Raw genomic sequence first — 22,705 nt, forward strand, 5'->3', positions numbered from 1 at the left:
TGTTTACCATGCAAAAAAAAAAAGGTCCGATGACTGGCTCAAAATATAGATTATATAATTAAAAAAATAAAAACTAATTTTCTGCTTTTAAATCAAATGGTCTGTTGAATTACACACCAAAACGTCAAAATTTCAAAAATTGGAAAAATAATCACTCTCCCAATTCAATCTCTGCTGCTAAATGTAAACAAACACTCATGTTTAAGTTCATAACATCGCATATTAAGGACATGGCTTTTTGCTCTCCGTTTCTAGTTCTACAACGGTTTTGAGGGTGTCGTTGTAGAAGTTTCCAGCACAGTCGGAGCCACCGAAAACAAGGATAGTACAGCAGGTCCTGTTCCCCTGCCTCTGCTTGTCCGCATCAGTGAGGTGTGGCCAGGCGAGATTGACCATGCTGTGTCCAGCCCGGGGTACTGCACTAAGCGCTGGCGATGGAACAGAACTCCAAGTGCAGCTTTCTGGAAGAGAGAGGAACGCTGACTGCCTGAGCCAGCTCTCAGTCGTACGACAATAACAAATGAGTTGGCCTTCTTAAGAGGGTTAAGTTGAGGAAAACTGTTTGGCCTTAATTAGGTAAAGATTCAAATAGAAAGCGCAACAACCCAATGTAAAAATAACAAGCCGTGGATTTACACCCAACTTCCCTGCAAGCCCTAAGGGAGATATCATCATGTTGCACACAAATAAAAACGAAACAAACAATTTACGGAAGAATACAGAACGCTTCTAATTTTACATTAGTGCTTTCCTACAAATTAAAGTACATAACTTTCAGCAGCAGCAAATTCTAGCGATGCATTTAACAGTTCACAAAATAGACTGGCCCTTGTGGGAGTTTACATTTGTTACTTACCTAAATTAAATAAATGAATGTCCTGAAGGGCCCCATTGGCACTACAGCCACCACTGATCAGTATTTTGTAATCAGACACTGGTACAGCTGCATGGAATCTGACAAACACATTGGTGGATTTACTATAATTCACCATGTAATTTTTGCCATAGTATACTACTCCTTAAACAGACATTCATCAAAAGTCAATTTTTACTCTGAACAATCAATGTTACATTTCCTTCTATTCTGAAGGATATCAGAATACCCTCCTTTCCTCAGAACTCAAACTTGAAATGATTCTCACCCACGAGGCACTGGAGGAGTGTTTTCATACTTAACAGCTGTGTACTCCATGAAGCCTGGAACAGAAGAGTTTTGAGAGGTAAAAATCTACTTCAAGCAACCTTAAAACCTCAACACTGTTTCACAAGATCAACAAAGAAGAACCACAGAGAGTTAAGCACCTTAAATAATTACTTATTCACAAAGACCTGCAGTAGCTATCTAAAAAAACCTGTTCTTCTATAGCATTTGCCCTTTATACATGCACAGTAAATTTAATAAGAAACCAAAACCATCAAAAGAAACCACTATAAGTACACAGTATTGACTAAAGATGTTTTGGCATTTGGTTAATTGGACACAGATAATGAGTTGATTTAAACCATCAAATCTGGAAAGTAAAAACACAGATAGGAATCAATATGCACAGTTTACCAAGAGAATTATGCATCTGTGCCATTGGTATGCTGGAGGCCAGATTATGTCAGGTGAACTCACCAGGAATGGAGTCAAGTTCTCCTTAGTGATGAATGGAGGACATGTGCAGATCACCCTGATGGAGTTTGGCAAGTGATGTGTGGATGTGCAGAATGAGGCATTGTTTGCATTTGACTAATCAATTGCAATGTGCACGTGTGACATTGGGGACAGGAGGATCTCGTTGCTATAGAACTCCACTTGTAGTGCTTGAAGGAAATCTGAGTGGATGGCGTTAAAGTCCTGGCACCTCACTTGCTGCCTTCCAGATGGTCTCATCCTGGTATATAACATTCCTATAGCTCACATGCTTGTGTAAGAATAATTACTGTATGTCAAGGAAGCACTGATCTTCAGACTTGGGCCCCACTGAACATCTGTGGGATTATGCGTCACATCTAGGGCACAGAAACTATTGAATTTGCACAAGCTTGTCCAGGCTCTACAAGAAGATTGAGGGATTCCATCGCATGACAGCATCTGCAAATTGGTGGATGCACCACCACCAGCAACAACTTAAAGTTGAGTGTTTAAGTACAGACTTACAACTGTGGCCACACACACACCACTGGCCAGTGATAATCCCCAATAGTGAAAGGTCTCAATCAGCATAATGACTTGACCTAGGTCATGCCTATTCGTTAAAATTCCAATGAGCCTGCTACAAAAATAGATATTTTGGGAACTCATTACAGTTCTAAGTGTTCTATTGATGCTCAGAATGTTACCAAAATCAGAATAAAGAATAAAATGCACTAATTGCCAGTGCCACAAAATGAGAAACTATTTGTTAAAACAGCTTAAATTGCAGCAAAAAAAACAACTGTGAACCTCGCCACACATATAGTCTGGTAATACCTAGATCCATTATATGGAGATCACTCAGATAGGCTGGAGTCTTTTTCCCTCCAAAAATAATCAGCTTATTCATCAACAGGGTAGCAGTGTGCCTATAAGAATAAAAAGAATAGAGCATTACAATTTTATTGTATTCCTTTACACCATCTCACCAACCCTCTCTTATTAAAGATGGGGTAAGGTGTAATATGCAAATTCCTTTAATTCCTTCCCCTTGTAAGTCTTTCTCCACAGAAAAATACTGCATAGAAAGTGGGATAAAAAGAGTTGCTTAAGATGATAAAATAAAGAAATCACGCTAAATAAAGAAAGACTGACCCAAATCTTGGCAGGGGCTTGTCTCCCTCAACGATGGGCTGGTACCACAGCTCGTACTCGGGATTGAAGATGTACAGGGCGTTGCTGCAGGCCTTGCCTTCAGGAGAGCGGCTGGGATAGACGCCACCGAAGACGAACAGTTCCTTCTTGTAAATGGTAGCGCTGTGGTAAGCCAGCGTTGGAACTTTGCCTTTTGCCTGCAAGCCACGCGAATTGAGCTATGTTACGAAATCAGCACATGGCTGATGAGGCTGAACAACGATGGATTGTTTTCTCAAGGCAGTAAACAGATTAGACCATTTCCAAACTCTTACACAGTTAACAAATACTCAGGAAGTTTGGGTGGGTACCAGACCCAAAAACAAAAACAATGACCTTTTGAAAATATAGAATATATATAATCAAAGGTGTACGGAGCACTTCCTGCTAAACTCACAGCAATGCGAGACCACTTCCAGGTCAAGGTACAGAGGATGTAAATGTCACTATAACGTTTCCCATCTTTCATGCCACCAAAGACGTATATTTTCTTGGATTCGGGGTCGTATGTCGCAGAGTGACCAAGCGAGCAGGGTGGGGTGGGGCCTGAGGCAGAGGAGTCCATTGGGAACCAAAAGTCATTATCTGCACCAAAAGACACAAGACCAGGTCACTTCCTGCAATGGTGTTTTATGTGGGATAAAAGGTTGAACATCAATCTGCATTCGCACGTACAACAGAACATTAAAGCTTCATAAACTCATACACTCATGAGGTTCTCCCAGTACGACTGTTGCTTCACAAACCTCCAGTGCCTTCAAACACGGGTGCTTCTTCTATTACCATACAATAAAATAAAAATGGGGTGGAAAAAAATGGAATTCCTAAAAACATTGCTTTCCTTAGCTGGCAAGTATTCAAAATCGGCAAAACATTAAAAAAAAACATCAGACCTCACAATACTAACACTAAGGGTGTGAATAGAGGATTCCAGCGGCTGCTCACCAATCTCAAGCTTCCAAAGTGAGTCCTTGCAGTGCGTCTGCTCTTTTGACTCTCCTCCGATCAGAACTGCAGTCTCGGGGTCACTGAGGCACATCGTGTGACTCCACCGCGGACTGGGACAAACTACAGCACAAGAGTTCGTTTCTCAGCACGGCCATGACTCTGCTCTGACTTGAGAAAGCTTCAGTAAGGAATTCTTTTCACTTATTACCTACACCTATTACTTTGAGCAATGTAATAAGTATTTTGTAATGCTTTATTTCTGTCCAATTAGCCAATATCTATGCATCTCTAACACAATCAAGGATAAGTACTGTTTCCTTTTCCAGGCTATATGTGGAACTGAGGAAATAATTAAAAGCCTCCTTATATTTCTGGCACATTTCTCCAAAATCACACATAAAATATTAATGGGTTCTAGATGGGGAAAAAAGATAGTTGAAATGTTAATACTACATTAATTACAACATACAAAGCAAAAAGACAACTATCATACGTAATTGCATTATGAACAGAGATACTACATGGATCGCCCTTACAAGAGACTGGGACATACTTGCTTTGCCAGATTTCCTCAAACACAACACTGTTTTCTCTTCATCGCTTCGCAATGCTGATCGCACACAGCGCTTCTTCCTCAGGCTGGGATCTTCAGTGGAATTCTGGGAGCTGCTAAGCTCTCCTGAACTCGAGTTCCTGAGTACTCTCTTCCCAAAACCTGTATTTTTAGGTGCATGATCCTGCATAAGAAAAACATCCAACTAGTTTTTAAACGCATACATTTCTCAGAATGTGTGCTCGCCACCATAGCATTTCTGATCACTCCCTACCATTGACAGGGCTGGCGGCTTTTTCAATGGGGAGCAGTCTCTGGTCTCACACCGCGTCTTGCTCAGCTCTGCAGAGCTTGTACTCTGGCTCCTACTCTTTCTCCACGCTGTGGGTTCAGGGCTCTTCATGTGTTTGTAAAAATATACGAGAACACTCAGTTCATGCAGAGTTTGTCAAACGAAACGGTGAAATTTCTAAAGGTTACTACGAACTTGCTGAATCCAGTTTTGTCCTTATTTTTATCACTTGCAATAGTGCTTAGAAAGTCAAAGAACGGGACAAAGAAAGCACCCCGTACTCATTTACATGTCACTTTTTGACACAATTAAAAAATCCTTGTTATTTAAAAAAAAAAGAAAAATGAAAACTTCCTGCGCAAACACCTAGAAAGCAATAAGGGGTGAAGAAGAGTGACACTATCAACTCAACTCTTGTTGTCAGATGTTTTCTACCTGTATCGATTGCTCAAAACTGTTTTAGATCAGCTTGCGCTTGTTCTCACCAGCCGAGTTCCTCCTCTGTAAAGCTTTGTAGCAAAGGTCTCCACCTGTTGTGAGGAGGCCTGCCAGTCCAGACTGAGGCGTTTCCGTGACGACATCGGCGTGCTGCTTGTGAAGCTAGCTTTGACCTGTTAGAGAAAACATTTCAGGATGAACACTTTCAAGCGCCATCTGCCAGCAAAAGGTGACTGTTTGAAATTCTCCTTTGTAGCCAGGGGAAGCTTTAAAATGGCGAATTTAGAACCTTAGAACCTTACAGCTGATGTAAAGTTTTGACTTTCCTTAACCTATTGCTAAATAAAAACAAACAAACCATTCTTTGGGAGTCTTAAAATACCTTTGCAAGAAGCAAAAAGTAAAACGCACAAATAGTTTATTCATATTAGGCACCAGAGTGAGGTTAAGACCGCACCTGTGATCTTTCTTGCACTCACAATCTTCTGTGCTCTGCAGCATTGCTATTCTAATCAACAATTCTTACCTGCACACCATTTACCACCTGATGTCTTTACTCTGCATTACACTCCTAATATGGCTGCCTCACTTAGTCATTTTCTATTTCTTCTACAGTATTGGAATGATTTGTTAGGTATTTACTTTATGCCTGTGTCTATTCTCTAAGTTGCCCCGGAGAGGGGTATCTGCTCAGCCAGTTACAATAATGACACCCAGCACTAGCTTCTTGCCTTACCTTCCCACTGACGGTCAGCACAATTTTCCCAGAAATCCCAAGATCTGCCTGCTCCATTGCAGCAGTCAGAAGGTCCAGCCTCCAGTCCCCCTCCCACACCAGGCACCTTCATGTACATTTTATAACAACATGAAGTAAAAAGAAATTAAAAACTGCATTTGCTAGGAGCGGACAGCACAACTTAACTCCAATGCTCAGTCTCTGGACATCAACGTTTATTTTGGCAGATGCTTCGACTGAAAGCGACCTATTCTACTGTTACAATGTTATTTAAACAAGGAAAGGGCCAATACCATAGCTTGTAAGTGCAGTTTGGTTTTGTTCATTACACTACACGTTGTTACAGAAAAGGGTACCTTGTTTCTGAGGAAAGACTACCAATCTTCTGTGGCTTGACATCGGGGCTGACCAGCACCTCTACGGAGATGGTGGTATCGCTGGAATACGACTTCCAGTCGCCAAGGCTGAACACGACGAGCTGTTTTGGCAGAGGCAAAGGTAACTGCGCCCGGTAGCTCAGACGGTTTGATTTACTGAAGGGGGGGAAAACAGCAGTATCTGGTTGCCATTTCGAGATTTAATCAAAGAAAAGCAGATTCCAAGTCTACTGCTAACCTGTGCCTTTACCAACACAAACATTTACACTTCACTAACTGCTAATTTATGCTCAGTAAAGGAATGCTCCCGATATTTCAAAACCTGCAACTCACAATAAATACTCATAAAATAACGACGCGCTTTGGTAAAACCCAAAAGGTGAATTTCAACTGCTTAGCCCTAAAGAGCATAAATTGAAAAGACGCCTGACCTAACTATTCAAATAGTTGCAATTTTTGTAGCCTATTTTACCTGTTATTGCATGAAACTATTTTATTACAAGACGTTCGATTACTACAATACTGCGCCTTATTCAAACAAAGAACACCATTTATCTAAATGCTTATCTTCGAGAATGTAGCGTTTTCAATTATCAGAAAATCTTTCTGTAACTACCTGATGAATTGCTGGGGTGCGTCTCGCAAGGACCAGAGAGCAAAAAAATTGACCCTCCCCATCTCAACCAGTCTTTAAGAATTATACATTTAAAATGCACTTTTAAGTACTTGTCTGATTTATGTTAAATGTGCGGCTTTGCAAACTTTTACATAAAAATACTAGCCCGCCACTTCATTTCAAACACTGTGAAACGACGGACGCACCACAATACAAATTACGTCAACCCGTTGGCGTCTCGCTTATAATGACGTCGATTACCAAGCCCTAAATCGGTATTGGTTAATGAAAACCCCAGAAAAGACTATGTATTTTAATTTCTATATTTAACTTCTATTGAAGCAATCTTTTGGACGTCCAGGCGGGCGCAGAAGAGGCAGTGTTAATCTCTGTTGGTTTTAATGACCTGTGTTTCAAAACTGACAAAGTAAGAATTCCCACTGTAGTTTGCAGGCTATACTGCAATCCTTTCATCATGAGGCGCTCAGCTACGTTTAGAAGCAATTTAGCTTCTCAGGTGGTTTACTTGACTTGCAGATCAGCTTTCTATAATGAGAGCTATGGGACCAGAGAACCAGCAGTTCCAATGCAGGGAAAAAAGTATTTTCCCAGATTTTAATCTTACTGGAATCATACATCGACTGTTGTATAAAACAGGGCTTTTCAACCAATAGAGCCATTCAACACCGCTCCACTATTTTGATACAGCCAACTCCTTAATTGCTGCATTGATTTAATCATCAATGAAATCATTCAAAGCCTGGCTGTGGAATGGACTGGAAGAGTCACAGGCACAAGGCATAGACACAGTACTGCTCCTGGAGGGCCAGTGTGTCTCCTGATTTTCATTCCAGCTCCACTCTTGACAGGCAACACAAGCCAGTTACTGGCTTAACTGGGCCAATTTAGCAGGTTCTCCCAGCTCTTCAGGTGCTGCTGATATAAGGCGATCTTGAAAACCTGCAGCCACATTGAACGTGTATTGAGAATCGATACACATTAAATATGTTTAATATTTTTAGGACACCTTATTTTTTTCTTGGTTGTCAGGAATAAAGGTATTTTAAACCTACATCATTTAATACAAGGATCTTGAACACTGGTCCTGGAGAGTCCCAATCCATCTGATTGTATAGATCACCAGTAAATTGACTATTTCTAAATTGATAAGTTAATCAGGTAATTTGCTAAATTTTGCTAGAAAATAAAAATATATCTGAGTGCCAGTCAATCCAAGAACATGGGTACTTCTAACTCAACATGTTACTTGCTTAATTCATGCAGGCATTGGCCATCATTGGAAACTAATAGTAACTGGATTAGTTTAAAACAACTCCAAAACCAATGTCAAAGTCACCAAATTTAATACAATAATGAACCTTTGGCTCTATCAATCATATATTTTGCTCAGTTTAACTCATAGATTGTAAAAGATATAAAGGAGCCAAAACGAAATTTTCCTTTTCAGTAGCACAATTTTCTACGGTTAGAAAGAAAACACTTACCAGTAATCTCATGAACGTGACTGATATGGCAATATTTTATTGCAGTAATTTGAACATGATTGTGGATAATTCTCAGAGGACTTTTGTGGATGTTAAACAGAAGGTTTTTAACAGTAGAAGTTAATATAACTGATTATGTTATTAAATTGATAAGAAAAAAACCTGCATGTTTATTTTTTGTATTGCAGTATCATTATCAGGTTGTTCACACAGAGGAGTCAGTAATAACCCTGAAGTTCATAGATTAAATTATATCAATTTTAGCTTGTTCTAAATGGGACTTCTGTGAGATAAGATGATCAGAATCTCAGTATCAGTAGGTCAATTCTATTGCACAGAAATGAAGGCAGGTACAGTGCAAACAATTAGATCACAGCAACATTCACCTCAGCTGTCACAAAGAGAAATAAATGAACAATTAAGGGGAAGATACAAATTCTGGTGTCAACACAATTCCGTTCACAGTCATTGACTGGGAATTCATGTTTCTCTGGTATCAATGTAATATGATTACAATGTATGAAAAACAGCCACCTGTTCTGTACATCAGTGGATTTCCAAAGCATCCAGGATCTGTTCTAAAGGGGTGTAAAGTTTCTGTATGTTTCTCAGAAATATTTGAACTTTGCAAAAATTAAACATCATATTAAAAGTATAGTGAGCCATTAAAAATGTAACAAAGGCTAAATAATTCCATTACTAATTTGTTGCCTTTTCCAAGCCCCCAAGTATATAAAAGCATATACTTTCCGAATAATAAGAATCTTAAAAAGTAGGGCTTTTAAATACTTTCCACTTCAGGTTGAATTAAATCACGGAATCAAAGGGATAGATTTGTCATCAGCTCCTTTGATACTATACAATTAGTTGTTTGCTCAATGTTAGTGGTGTGAACTCTAAAAAGCATTTAACTTCAGTGCTATTTTAGTTTACACAACATTATTTAAGCCGATGAACAGACATTGAGCCAGGACACATCTCATAAAGCTGCTGAAGATGTTTCTGATGCTTAAAGACAAATATAATTCTCAGGAGGTGAGCTCAAGAAAAAGAAGGAGCTGCATCACAGTTCCACATAAGAATTTATTCTACTGCACGTACAGAGAGTCAGATAAACATCTTGCAACCTGTTAAAATGAGCAAATAACATGGAGAATAGTTCAGAAAAGACAAATCTATAAACTACTGAAATGAAACGATTGTACCAAGAGTTTTCTGAAAGAAGTTTCAACAGGAGAGGGAGAAATATACTGACACAAAGCACAATTCTGACACATCTGAAAAACCCTTCACACTGTTCACGTTAAGACAAAATCCAGTGTAACAAAGATGGTAAAGCAAAATGAATTTATTGACTTAAAAAAGATGTCAGAAAGAGCTCACAGTGACCTAGTACAAGAGAAATTTACAGCACAACGAATGCAATCAGCAGTTATCTGTATAGCAGCATAATATGTGATTTCTTTGGAAATGACTATGAGCGCTAGAGATATAAAATTTATATAACAGCAAAATAAACTTTTCCAACCAATTGGAACTACTTGCTTCAACTTAAAGAAACAGAGTAATCAAGAGAGTGGTGAAATTATGTAAACTGATTTCTGAATATAAAGAAAAACATAGCTGAACCACAGTGAGTTACTTAGCACAAAAGAGTTTAGTGTCAGTTTGACCTACAGTAAACAGGGTTACAGAATACACTAAACACCTAGTGGCAATGATGCACTAGAGCCTGTTAAGCTCTTTTGAATGATGACCACTATGAGCCCCTACCCCACTATGACCCGCCCTTCCTTCTCCACTCCAGTGCACCTGCTTGTACAAATGAAATATGACCCAGGTTTTGCACTGTAGTAAACTAAGGACAGAGCCAATATTAAACCCACAGGCAACACAACAGAGCACTTTTCTGAGATAAGAAAAGCAATTTTTTTAATTCGGTACATCAAAATTAAACTGAAGTGCACCCTTAATTTTATTCAAATTAAAGTCATGTTTTTTTTTTCACATCAATCTTTTTCTGGAGGCTGGCTGTCATGGAGATATCCTATGTGAATTCTCTACTTTTAAGTATATACATTTCAAATCTGACAGTAAATAAGCTTTTTTAAGGGGTTCTCTCAGTTCTGTTAAAAATGAGCTCTTTATTCTATACCCAAAGAGGCTGAAGTCCAGGGTGTAATCCAATAGTTTAATGTCAAGTGGCTTTGGTTCCCTGAATGTGACAACAGGTTCTTTTTTAAAACTGATATCCTAATGAAAAGATTTGAATAAATGCATTAGGCAAACTGACAGTTTGATTGAGCACATGTAAAATTGTAATGTCCAATCCTATTACAGCATTTTCTGTTAGTCTATGTAAACATTTTGATGTACTAAAAGGAACACAAGGAATCAAGATTTCTTTCAGGATCTTTCTGCTCAATCATATGAAATGCTAGACTTCATAAAGAAAAAATGAATCAAATCAAAAGCTTAGGCACCTGAAGAAACACAGTGACTGGATGGTATAAATAAGCATGGCTACATGAAAATGTATTACGATTGTCAAATGTATTTCATAACCAGTCTGCCATGAGTGTGTTCCATTACAGAATATCTTACCCTTTATAATATTAAAGGTCTTTCTATTAATCTATATATAAATCTAAATACATTTTCTTTCTTTTCTCATATAAATATCCATCATTGCAAAAACAATGGGGTCTCTTCAGCACTATACATCCTCTTATTTATTACACAGAGCATGTAAAGCAAAACCTTGCAAATAAGGAACTTTATAATATAACATCAGTTAAGCTTAAATAATAATTACCTAAAACAGCTGTGCTATTCAGCTTTGAAAACTCATTTTCCAGAAGTATGAGTAACATGTTACTCAATTGTACTGCTGTCCAGAATGACAATATGTGGCTTACAATACTTAACTATTACAATAACAATAATATTGGTCAATTTAAACAAAATCCATAAACACGATATCACATCAAATAAAAAAAAAGCAGATCTCTAAAGTTCTTCTTTCACACATCCATCTTCGCAACGTCGCTGGGTGCTCAGATGCTGTAATATATCCTGTAGTACAGCGTTTTATTCCTCCACAGAGAGTAAGAGTTATCAAACTTGAACAGGTATGTCCCTTCGCCCGGGTATTCATGACTGCCACCCTGCACTGCTAAGTGGCTGTCCTGTCGATACACTGGAAGAATCTCACCTAAATGCGAGTTGGGAGAGGACTTCGTGCCTTTCTCTACATCTCCTGGGACGATGGACCCTGCATGGAAAATAGAGACAGTTCTGGTTCCATTGACTCTATACATTAACTACATTTCCAAAGCTTTCTTCACCACAGCAAAGCATGTGCCCCGCCTTCTGGAAATAATTCTATCACTGCGTAAGCTTGGAAAAAAATGATAAATCCTTTTTCATCATCTGAATGTATTTAACACATTCAAAATACAGTAAACTGGTGTTTACTGGCTGTTAGAAAAATTTGGAAGGGAGAAAAAGGCCTAGAGTGTGTTCAAACAGGATAAAACAAAATAAAATCAGCATCCATTCGACATCAGAACCTCCATGCAATATTATTATCTCAATGGCAACCCAATTTTTTTAATATCAATAAGCTTTCTGGTACAGTACTTAAAATATTCAGTTTAATTTCCATTTACCAAATCATTAAGTGTTAAGAACAATAAGAATAAGCCAGACACTAAAAAGGCTTCTCTCCTTTTCCTGTTGTGCAGTTTTTGTTTTCTACAGAATAAGACGAGACTTCAAAAAGTCTGATCCCCTATTTATAAGATTTTGTAAAAATAGAGATTCTACAAAAAGGAGAAAGGCAGCAAGACTCACCCTCCAGCTCATCTTCATCGTCCTCGTCATCACTGGACTCGCTGATCTGCACGGTGATGGCTCGGCTGGTGACCGGCGTCCGGTCGAAATAGATCCCAAAGCCGATGTCGTAGTTGTCTGTGGCAAACTCCCAGCACACCCTCTTTCCCTCCGGGATGGTGGGCACGTGCACTGTCATGACGTCCCCGCGGTAAATGGTCACCACACAGTCCTTCTCCTGCCGCAGCTTCGCCTTTAGCTCCCTCACAGCTGGGGAGGTCCAGGTGGACGGGGGTTTGAGGGGCGGCGCCTGAGCTGCAGCGAAGAGCAGAGAGGCACACGAGTCACAGCACTGTACCTGGCAAGATGGCTTTTGCCAGAATACTCCTCGATCATTCCAAAAGTATGAATTGGCTACATCCCTCTGTTCTCCTCCCCACTGATGTGTGGTGAGCGGACTGGCGCACTATGGCTGCCATTGCATCATCCAAATGGGGGCTGCACATTGGTGGTGGCAGTGGGATTCCCCATTATCTGTAAAGAGCTTTGAGTGGAGTGTCCAGAAAAGTGCAAAGTATCAGTAGGAAGTGTAAGGAATGATTAATTATTATTATTAAAACACCCAGGCAGAGTTCTGCATTGGGAACACACTGCAAAGTCATGCAATCTGAAAACAGATTACAGAGGACTCTGGCTCAATCAAGCCACTCCTCATCGGCTTTCATCCCTGCTCACATAGTTCCCTCTAAGTGCTTCAGCCTCGCAAATTGGCATCAGGCACACCTCACGTATGAGGGGAAGGAGTACTGGGGCGCATGAGTGAAACGAACCATGAAGAGATGCTCACCTTTCCCGTCGGCAGATGCGGCCTCATTGCTGCCTGAGTGGATCCCCTCCGAGCCCCTATTGGAGTCTTGCCCTGGAGGAGGGGACACTGATTCAGCCCAGCAAACCGTGCCAGCTGCCTGACTACTCTAAAAACAATTCAGAATGCCAATTAGCAATGCGCTGTTAGAAAAGCCTGTGCATTCCATGTGTGTGCTTTTACTGTATGAGAGAGAAAACTTAAGAAAAGCTATTTTACTACTATGAACTGATTAACCTCCTCTTGCATGTAACCTTCCATCCCTGAAAATGATTTTAACTAGTTTCTGTTGAATGAAAGTAGTTTTATGAGTTTTGCCTACATCAGCTATTGCCTATATCAAAACTGGTAGATATCACTTCAAGTGAAATCCATAATTTTTTCTTATCAGCTTTGAGTTATTTGTATTATAACCTCAGTACGGCATTATTCAGAACATCCTTGAGTGCACAAACTTCTTTCATGTAGCATGTCTGAGCTCCCCACCCAAAGTGCTATACAGTACATGTACATATTGCAGCCAGTATACACAGAGGTACTGTATAGTGCAAAGATCCTCACTCAAGTGCCATACAATAAAATTTTCCGTCGTGTGTTTTTAAGGAAATAACATTAATCCACCTGAAGCTTTAGACAGGGGACGAGTTTTCCTGGTGCTTGTTCTAACCACATTCTCACTTCTATAGCTGGTCTGTTTATTTAGCTGCATAATTGCTGTACGTCTAACCAGCCTCTGTGCTGATTAACAAGTAACTATTGCTGTACTTTAATGAAGTGAATGTCTTGTGCAATCAACTGTAAAATACCTTATATGTCTATTTTTTAATACATTCTGTTAATGGTTTAATTGACAACTCAAATTGGAACAAAATAGGACACAAGGCCCACCAGGAAATGTGTTTGAGACCCCTGCTTCATGCCCTCCTCACGGTGGGCATAAGTGTCTTGTGCATGTGATTTGAAAACAATCAATGTACAATATCTGACAAACACAAGATCTGGCAGGCCAAAGATGGTTTGATGTCAGTGCAATGCATGCAAGATAAAGCACAGTCCTCACGGATTTACCTCTTTGGCCTGTTCAGTTGCTTTGTCTTGTGTGCCGTCTCTGTCGGGCTGGCTGGTGCTGTCAGGGTTGTGGGAAAGGTCTGTGCTTCGAAGCCTATCAGTACGATGGATAGGCAGCACAAAGCAAACAAACAGCAGTAAGTGTGAGCAACTGCGACGTACAGAACATTGCGCTGTCCGCAGTCAGAAAGTAAACCACAGATAGTACACACTTCTACAGGGGGTCAGAAATCAAGACGAACTCTACAGCCCTTAAAAATCTCTAAACCACAGCAACTGAGATGTATTTAAATACAAAGAAAACAATACTGTGTAAAGTTAAATAAATGTCTGCAAAACACTATTTCTTGTATCCTCTATGCAACCAGCATATTTATTATATACCATACCATAGAATATTTAGGAGCACTTACAACACCATTAAAACCCAAAGCTTAAGTATTTATAAAGAAAAATGAAAACTACAATTCAGCAGTTATCAGCTACCTCTCTTGTGCATTGTGCTCACAGCTCTTTGAAGTTATTCCTGGGAAGGAGGAGACAGACAGAGAAGACAGTCGGGACTGAAGTTCTGAACTTGCTTCCAAATTCTGCATTTCTGAAAAAAAAAGTTATAGGTGAAAGGGGGTTACCACTTTCAGATTGTGTTTCAGTTTATCTCTTTGCTAACAACGACCTTTGTTTCAAGCCAACTCACTCCTTTTACACTTATACTCCCAACATATACAAAAAGCTATTTTATTACTCCGATCCCTATGGTGTTTCTTGGAAAGTGGCCCAGGAAGGGGAAAAAGCAACTCAGAAGCTATGAGCACAGATTCATACTCTTTCTTCGTGAGCTTTGGAACTTACAGGAATATACATAAACAGGCTGAACGGCAAACAACATAATTATTCCCCGTTTGCAGAACTTGGCGAATATGGAACAAACCTTTTGAAAGCCTTTAACGTTTATACCGCTAAAAATACACAATTGCTGCAATCCATTCTAATTGAATTACTGTTATGCACCCCTCTGAGTGAAAACTGGAAAATACACCTAGAATAATATTTCACATATATCCCATCGTGTGCTCTAATGTTAAACGCTGTGGAGGCCGTCTGCCACCAGTTATTTTTAAATATTCGAATGGAAAATAAGCCAGTTGTTACTTTACAAAAATATTCACTGAATGGCACTATTTGTTCTGGGCAGTAGGGTCAAATTCGTACAATCCTGAAACCTGTTTTGAACAACAAGCGATTAATTGTAAATCATTCTGTTACAAAGGAGTAATCATCCTTTGTATCAGGGCGGTCCTGGCATGGTTCAGTATTAAAATAATAAAATGTGGCTTTTTGAATGAGCACACACGTAGTAGTTTTCATTTTTTATGCTGAGCAACTCTAATGGAGCAGATCCGCACGCAATTACTCCTCACTAAACAAACAGGCGACTCGTTCCCGCTAACCCATTCTAAATACTGCATATATACAGTGATCATCTAATACGGCAACTTTTAAAACTATTTTACGCAATAAGGATTATAATAAGACCGGCCATGTAAACACTTGTAGCTTTTTGGCAAATTCGCGCATCAAAGATAAAAGATGTAAATATACAAAATCGGGTGGAGTCCCAGACTTGGGCGATGAACATTTCCTTCCTCGCTTATTCGAAAGTGATAAATCGGCCTGGACGTGTCTCCCAGATTAACGTTTTTCGGCGGAGTACTCTTTTGATTTCGCTTGCTAAAAACTGCGTGACTGTCAACTTCTGAAAATCTGGTATTTTGATTTGTACATTTCTACCGGAAATGGACTTGAAAGCCCCCGGTGCTCTTTCACTACTGCAGTCTTATGGTGCTTACCTGGGTTGTTCTCGTACCGATTCGAGCCACACCGGTACTGGTGCCTATCCAGAAACCGACCCAGGCGCGGTAGTCAAGCACTGAATGCAAGCAGCCTCCGAGCTCTGCGCACTCGACATTGGCGACCTTAGCACGAGTGAACGAAAGCCTGAGAGAGAGAAAAAAAAAACACAGACGACTTCCGTAATAAAACGACAGCAGGCGGAATGTGACGAAGTTACGTAAAGGCGCTGGTAATGAAGAAGTCGCTGTGCTTGGCTTTAAAACACGGCGTATGGTGCTTTTTCTCAGAAAAACAGCCCAAACACGCAGTCAATTTGCTTATTCGTATATTTTGAAAAAATATTGTTAGTGATGCAACCCTTGCTGCATTTTTTCTCGTCTTTTTTTATCATATTTTGAATATAAGGCCAAAAAGTTTAGATTTACTAGAGATCATTACTTTGTTGCTAATACCCTTATTAAAAAGACGGGCAGATACATTCACTGCAAATCACTTTTAAATCACTAACGATATCGGTCTCATTTGGTTTCTTCTATGGTTTTTATAATGCCTGTCCAATAAGTATTTTTGTAATACACGTGAATGGCATCAGTTTTAAAATGGGAAGAAATCGTTCGTAGCATGTTGTCAGATTTATGTGGCCAAATACGTGACCTGTCAGCATTACTGATTTTTATAAAAGGTGTTTCTCTGAACCGTACTGACAAGCACTGGATGTCTCTTGGTTGCTATGGAAGCAGTTTCCTTGGAAACAGGTACACAATCAAGATGGCAGATTACCTGAGCTGGAGCTGCGAGGAAGTGGCGAAATGGATAGAATCCTTAGGCTATCCCCAGTATATGGTGAATATGCTGCTTTCATTAACGAAAATGTACAATTACTTATGTGGTTTACAATTATCTTTAAAATCGGAAAGAGGTTATTCTTCGACTGTTGATGTTGCATTTGTTGATGAAAAAAATGCCAGAATGTCTCTTGACCACAGAATTGCTGGAAAAATGAAGATAGATATTGCTCTCTTTTATTTGTAATTCACAAACACTTAAAAAAAACACATGCTACTCATGTAACTCACTAATGGCACTAAAAACAACCTAATTATAAGAAATTAAAAACTTTTGGATACATCATAAAAGCTATTTTTGAACTATATCAACAAACTTTTCTGCTCATGATATCAGCACTTGGAAAGCAACACTGGATACAAGTTTAACTGAGTAAAAAATTTAACATGAAACACATCTTTTATGACACTAATGTTTGTCTTTCTCCTCAGGCCTGCTTTACAGAAAACCGCATCAGTGGTAGACAATTGATCTTAATAAACTGTTCTACACTTCCTAGATTAGGAATCACAGATTTTGAGGACATGAAGGTAAGGGATAAGAGAAATAAGAAAGAATACTTGTGTTGAATTTCAGTATTTGTATATTGCAAGACCTCCATTTTCCATTTTTACATCTCAGGGAACAAACGTGAAGATGTGTCTTGTTGATTGCATTCTTACAGTCTTGTTAATCGTTTGGTGGAATTTGCAATTCTGTTCATACTGTACCACACATGCCAGATGTCTGGTACTCTGGTACTTAGCACTCCTTTTGAGTGACTGTCACGATGTTCCTCATCATCACAACAGAAATGTTAAAACTAATTTATGCTTGACAGTCTTTACACCCACATAAGCATGTAAAACAAGTTTTGCAAGATAACAAACACATTTCCTACCAAAGTAATCTCACTGAGCACACAACAACTGAGAATCTCTGCATAATGAAGTATTCATGATGTACACAGGGGATAAACAAGGAAATAATACTGCAGGGAAGCAAAAACATCATCTGAGTGTCTGATCAGCTTACCCTGATCAAGCATATAATCCTTCTGTTCCTTATAAGCATATATAGTATGTATTTCTGATATACACGTTCCCTGTAAGGACTGAAGCCTATTCTAGAAGCATAGGGTGAAAGGCAGTGCTACATTCAGGATGGGATGGCAGTCCATTGCCACACTGCCTAGCATATAGTACAATTTCATTCGTGTTTAAAAACACAGAATAATGTATGCAGTTTAGCAGTAAGGCTGAAGGACCTTCCAGTTTTAAGTTGGATGAATGTTGATTTACCCTGACTTTTTCATTTTCTTTCAAGGCGATTTCACATCGCTTTCAAGAGCTGTTAGAGACCGAGGAGCCCCGGTGGAACAGGAGCATTGCGCTTCCCCGCAGGGACACAAGGGGGTTATTTTTAGAGAAAAAGAGTCGAACAGGAGAGAGTGCTGATTCACTCACATACAGCCAGTTTCTGAAGGAAATGGACAACTAATGCGAAGGCTTCTTGAGTTGCAGGTGTCGCTAAAAATAAAATACATTGAGGGAAGCACATGAGGGAATGTTCACTCCCAAGTTAGCCTGACTCGTTCTGTGGGTTCGATTGTCATTGGGTTGTGTTTAATACAGCTTTTTTAACCCATAACAATGAAAATGATGTTTTCAGTATTTTTTATTGTTAGCTAAGTAACAATTTAATGTACTAATCTCACCAACAGAAACCCTGTTCTGAATTTCATGACTAAAATGTTTTAAATAAACAGTACAAAGTCAGCTTCATTCAAGTTTCATACAGTTAGTGACTGTGCGTTCAAGAGATGGTGTACATATATACAATTATTTGTATGTATATAAATGTGATGAATACATAGAAAGTTTGGTTTCTTTGTTTCATCAAGATTATTAAAGAAAGGCTGCACAAAGGCCACTCTCATTTGTTTAGTGTCATTTATTATATCTTGTAAATTCCAATTCATGTTAGAATAAACATGAACATAAAAACAATACATAATTCAAAAATAAAAAATAATGATACCCAGAGGTGAGCTATCCCCACCTGACCATGCATATTTTTAAATGTAATTGCACTGCTTACATATGATGAAATCTCTCATGGCTTCTGTTCTGGGAATGGTGTCACTGTGTTACTGTCCCAAAACATTACCTTTAAGATAAATGATTTGGTGATTATGTTATTCAGTATCAACCATGTGCGGGTCAGGACAATTTTTAGGAAGCCAGGATTTTTTGTGCATATTGATAAAAACTAACTTGGTATCCATGGATGGAATTCTTTCAGTCTCTCTTGTCTCAGTCTATTAAACTCCAAGCACAGAGAAAAATGTGGCAGAGAGGCGTTCCCTCAAAACGAGGTTTTCTGCTAGAATCTTTGACAATGGTGTTTCCTTCAACTGTGTATCTGTCAAGCCGATCTGAGGAAGAGGCCTAAAAAATATGTACAAATAAAAAGGAAGAGGTTTAGAATTAAAATACGTTGAACATTCAAGAAAATTAAGGTTTATAAATAAGAAAAAAAGCATTTTAGAATATAAACATGTAGCTCCATGTATCTACTGGTCTATATACTGTATGTTTTGCATAAATCTCTTATTGAACCATCAACAAAAAATCTCTCAAAGCATGTGTCAGAGTACGGGTATGAAACAAATCAAAAGTGCGACAACCCCACTCTTGAAAGAATGATAATGGCTGTACATGTTTTTAAACCCATATTTAAACTGTAGTATTTGCAATCTTATTTAGTAAAAAATAAAATACACTGTAATGAATTAGACAGGTTCTGTAAATTTTTCTACATCTATATTCTCTAATATTAATCAATTAACAGAAAGCCATTTCAGCTATGTGGAGCCTATTTCTTCTATAAATAATGTTATAATAACAAGTGGTTGAAATGCTTGCCACCTGCTGTCTGAATCCATATGCCCTGTCTGATGGCACAAAAGGTGCTGAACGTTGTCAGCACTGAGAGATCTAGAGACTACAGTAACTTCAGAAGAACATTAGGATATTAGTTGGAGTGGAGTGGAGAGTACTGAGTGAAGCTAAATTACATTTACAATTAAATTGCTATATGTTTTTCAGAACAGTGGACTTCAAGATGTGCGCAGGCTGACAATATGTTTTTAATGGCATATGTATGCCAATGGTAATCTTAAATTAATTGAAATATATTTTTATACATAGACCAATAAAAGAAAACTAGCATTCCTTGAATTTCATTTTTATATCTATTTTAACTTACTCATCAGATGACAGTGTGGATGCAAAGGATGCATTGACAAAGTTCTCAACTGTGAATTGCAATGCATTCTCCATTTTATTCTGTTGTGCTGAAGTGTCTTTCAATAAAAATAACTCATTCATCATGTTAATCGTCTGCTTGTAACCCACATTCATTGTTGTGCACATATTCAGGAGAGAGTAGAGAACTGCAACAACCCATTTTATGTCTATACTCAGGCCACCTGAAATGCATAAAGAAATGCCAATTTATTATAGCACGTCATTTTCAGATAGTACAATATCACGCATATTGCAAAACCAATATTAACGTAATGTCCATAATGACTTATTATTGCTTGTTGACTCTACTTTTTAACTATAATTTTCTCTACTATTCTTAGGATAAAGCTAAATTACTTAGTTCCAAGATATAGCCTAACCAACCAAACTAACAACCAAAAGCATAGTGAGTTAGTGACAAGGTTACAGCTACTACACAGTATCTATATTTTTATTAGCTAAAATGCAGAATGTTTCAGATTACATTTAAATAATTGTATTTCTATTTATATATATATATTGATATAGATGTTTAAAATAATTTTAACTTATATCACTTCAGTTATAGGAAGTGTGTTGGTATTATAAAACTCAAAATTGGTAAAGAAACCCTACCACTCATGCCAAGAGGACATGCAGCTGATATCACTTTAGGGTCTTTCAAAGCAGCTGTTACATGTCCAGTAGATGCCCATATACTGACAGAGTCACTGCCTACAAATCCATATTCTGGCTTTAAAACGCTACTGTGAGACAGAAGCTGCTTGAGTCTGTAATCAGAAATAATGTAGACACAATTACTGTAAGAAACAAATAAGACTTGACATAGCTTTCAAATAACCCCACAAAGGCTAGTTAACAATGAGCCTCTTTGCAGTTGGTTTCTGTTATAAATGCTTTAAATTGGGCCAAGGAACCACAAACACATGAGGAATCAAAGCAGAGCTTCTCTTCTTTCAACACAAAACAAAACTCCCAATGCTTTTGAGAGGAATTTGGACATACAGTAACAATAAACCAAGCTGGGAAAAGATCTCAACATCTTCTGGCAACAGTCGAAAGTTTAAAAAATCTTTTTAAGAGCACGAAAGTTTTAAAATCACTTTTTAATAAGCCAAGCAGTTAAAACTTCCAACAGCCTGTTACACAGATGCAAATGTCAGATGTCAGATGCAAATAGGGCTAAATGTTACCTGTTCAGGGGCACTGCGGTGACAAGGCTATAAACAATGCAGTCCTGGCGGAGTTTGGAGTGAATGTCAGCACACACCTGGGACAGGTGTGTGGGGAGGCAACAGAGAAAAAGCACATCTGACCAGGCAGCTAGACGTTGGTTATCATAAAAACAGCCAATCCCCATCTTCTGAAAGTCATCTAAAATATAAAAATAAAAAAATAAAAAAGGACACACAATATATTGTATGATTCATCCATCTATTTTCTAACCTGCACTTCCAATTTAGGGTCCCATGAGAGCCAGAGTAAGAAGCAGGGCAAAGGCAAGCCTTTGGACACCCTGGACAGGATGCCAATCCGTTGCAAGGCAGACAGACACAGACAGGCACACACAAAAGCCAATAGTCCCAGAAGAGAATGATCCTAATAGAATGTTTTTGAACTGTAGGAAGAATAAGAGCACACAGGGAACCCCACACAAATACAGATAGCACCCCAGGTGAGGAATTGAACCCAAGGCTCAAGCCCTGTGAGACGGTAAAGCTAACCACTGCTCCACTGTGCCACCCTATATGCTGTAATATATTTTGAAATATAATATACCATGAGTTTTGAACAGGCCATATATTTAGTACATTAAAAAAACAAAGTTTGGAGAAATAGTTGTATGCACAAAGGGACATATTAAAAGGATTCTTAATTAAAAATGAATGTATATTTCCAAATGGGAGAGTTGAAAATCATGAAAGCAAATAAATGCATTTAACATTAACGGAAAAATTAAGTCTGCTTCAAATTGTGTTTTTATTTTCAACCTAAAAACCAGTGCTCACTTTTCTTAAATCTATTTAAAATATAAATACTGTATAACTGTATACAGGTGTCACTCTTCCTGACAACAACATCAGATCTTCCACACTGTATCACTCCTTCAAAATACATTGCTCTTTTCAGTGGCCTTCTTGTCCCTTACCCAAAGTCTCAGGTCGCCTGGACGATATGTTGATGTTTGATGGTTTGAGGCCTGTGTTTTCCATCAGTACCAGAGCCAGTTGTTTCCCTATGTGGCCCCCTCCAAGAATCCCAACTTTCAGAATCTGGTCTTCACTTAACACTTTTAAATCGGACGTTTTAGACCTCAGTGTGACGTTTTCCTTTAATAAACGTCTTCTGTGGGAGGAAATAAATACAATAATATTTTTTTTCTAAGGCAGGCGTTAGCAAAACCATGTACCTCTTGTAGTATTGCTACCGTGGGGTCTTCACAGGGTGAAACATACCTTGAAGAAGAGAGCAGCTTACAGAAGAAGGCAGCATGAGCGCAGGCGCTCAGAGTCAGGCCGTTCGAGCGAGCTCTCAGGAATAACAGCTGCTTCTCGTTTTCGCTCAGTCCGCACTCGAAATCTAAGGAGTGAAGATTCTGAGTAACGTCCGTCATCTCCGATTTTCTTTTTCCTGCAAATAGCCTTAGTCTTTAAAGAAAACATTTTAGTTT

General features: G+C 38.7%; 4 protein-coding genes across 4 annotated transcripts; 1 reads left to right on the forward strand and 3 right to left on the reverse strand.

Annotated features, from left to right (window-relative positions):
• Positions 1-222: 222 nt before the first annotated feature.
• LOC148828116 (uncharacterized) lies at positions 223-6,834 on the reverse strand. Its single transcript, XM_088925954.1, has 13 exons — positions 6,773-6,834; positions 6,136-6,312; positions 5,780-5,885; positions 5,091-5,216; positions 4,588-4,710; positions 4,314-4,497; positions 3,758-3,880; positions 3,210-3,397; positions 2,774-2,970; positions 2,456-2,547; positions 1,143-1,197; positions 857-954; positions 223-461 (listed from the first exon to the last, which is right to left on the reverse strand). The coding sequence occupies exons 1-13, from the start codon at positions 6,832-6,834 to the stop codon at positions 223-225; spliced, it is 1,770 nt and encodes a 589-aa protein (XP_088782080.1).
• A 2,775-nt stretch (positions 6,835-9,609) lies between these two features.
• Positions 9,610-16,094, reverse strand: tmed8 (transmembrane p24 trafficking protein 8). The gene is made up of 6 exons (XM_088925427.1): positions 15,895-16,094; positions 14,531-14,642; positions 14,045-14,138; positions 12,959-13,085; positions 12,133-12,426; positions 9,610-11,551 (listed from the first exon to the last, which is right to left on the reverse strand). The coding sequence occupies exons 2-6, from the start codon at positions 14,638-14,640 to the stop codon at positions 11,334-11,336; spliced, it is 843 nt and encodes a 280-aa protein (XP_088781553.1). The 5' UTR covers positions 14,641-14,642; positions 15,895-16,094; the 3' UTR covers positions 9,610-11,333.
• A 572-nt stretch (positions 16,095-16,666) lies between these two features.
• LOC148828118 (sterile alpha motif domain-containing protein 15-like) lies at positions 16,667-18,654 on the forward strand. Its single transcript, XM_088925336.1, has 3 exons — positions 16,667-16,741; positions 17,176-17,274; positions 18,050-18,654. Exons 1-3 carry the CDS (start codon positions 16,667-16,669, stop codon positions 18,221-18,223), a joined length of 348 nt encoding a protein of 115 aa, XP_088781462.1. The 3' UTR covers positions 18,224-18,654.
• Positions 18,655-19,046: 392 nt separating this feature from the next.
• noxred1 (NADP-dependent oxidoreductase domain containing 1) lies at positions 19,047-22,648 on the reverse strand. The gene is made up of 6 exons (XM_088925337.1): positions 22,491-22,648; positions 22,184-22,380; positions 21,228-21,408; positions 20,650-20,804; positions 19,994-20,216; positions 19,047-19,173 (listed from the first exon to the last, which is right to left on the reverse strand). Exons 1-6 carry the CDS (start codon positions 22,646-22,648, stop codon positions 19,047-19,049), a joined length of 1,041 nt encoding a protein of 346 aa, XP_088781463.1.
• Positions 22,649-22,705: the final 57 nt, after the last annotated feature.

This window comes from Atractosteus spatula, chromosome 9 (assembly GCF_055471065.1).
Source record: "Atractosteus spatula isolate fAtrSpa1 chromosome 9, fAtrSpa1.hap1, whole genome shotgun sequence".
Classification (NCBI taxonomy): domain Eukaryota; kingdom Metazoa; phylum Chordata; class Actinopteri; order Semionotiformes; family Lepisosteidae; genus Atractosteus; species Atractosteus spatula.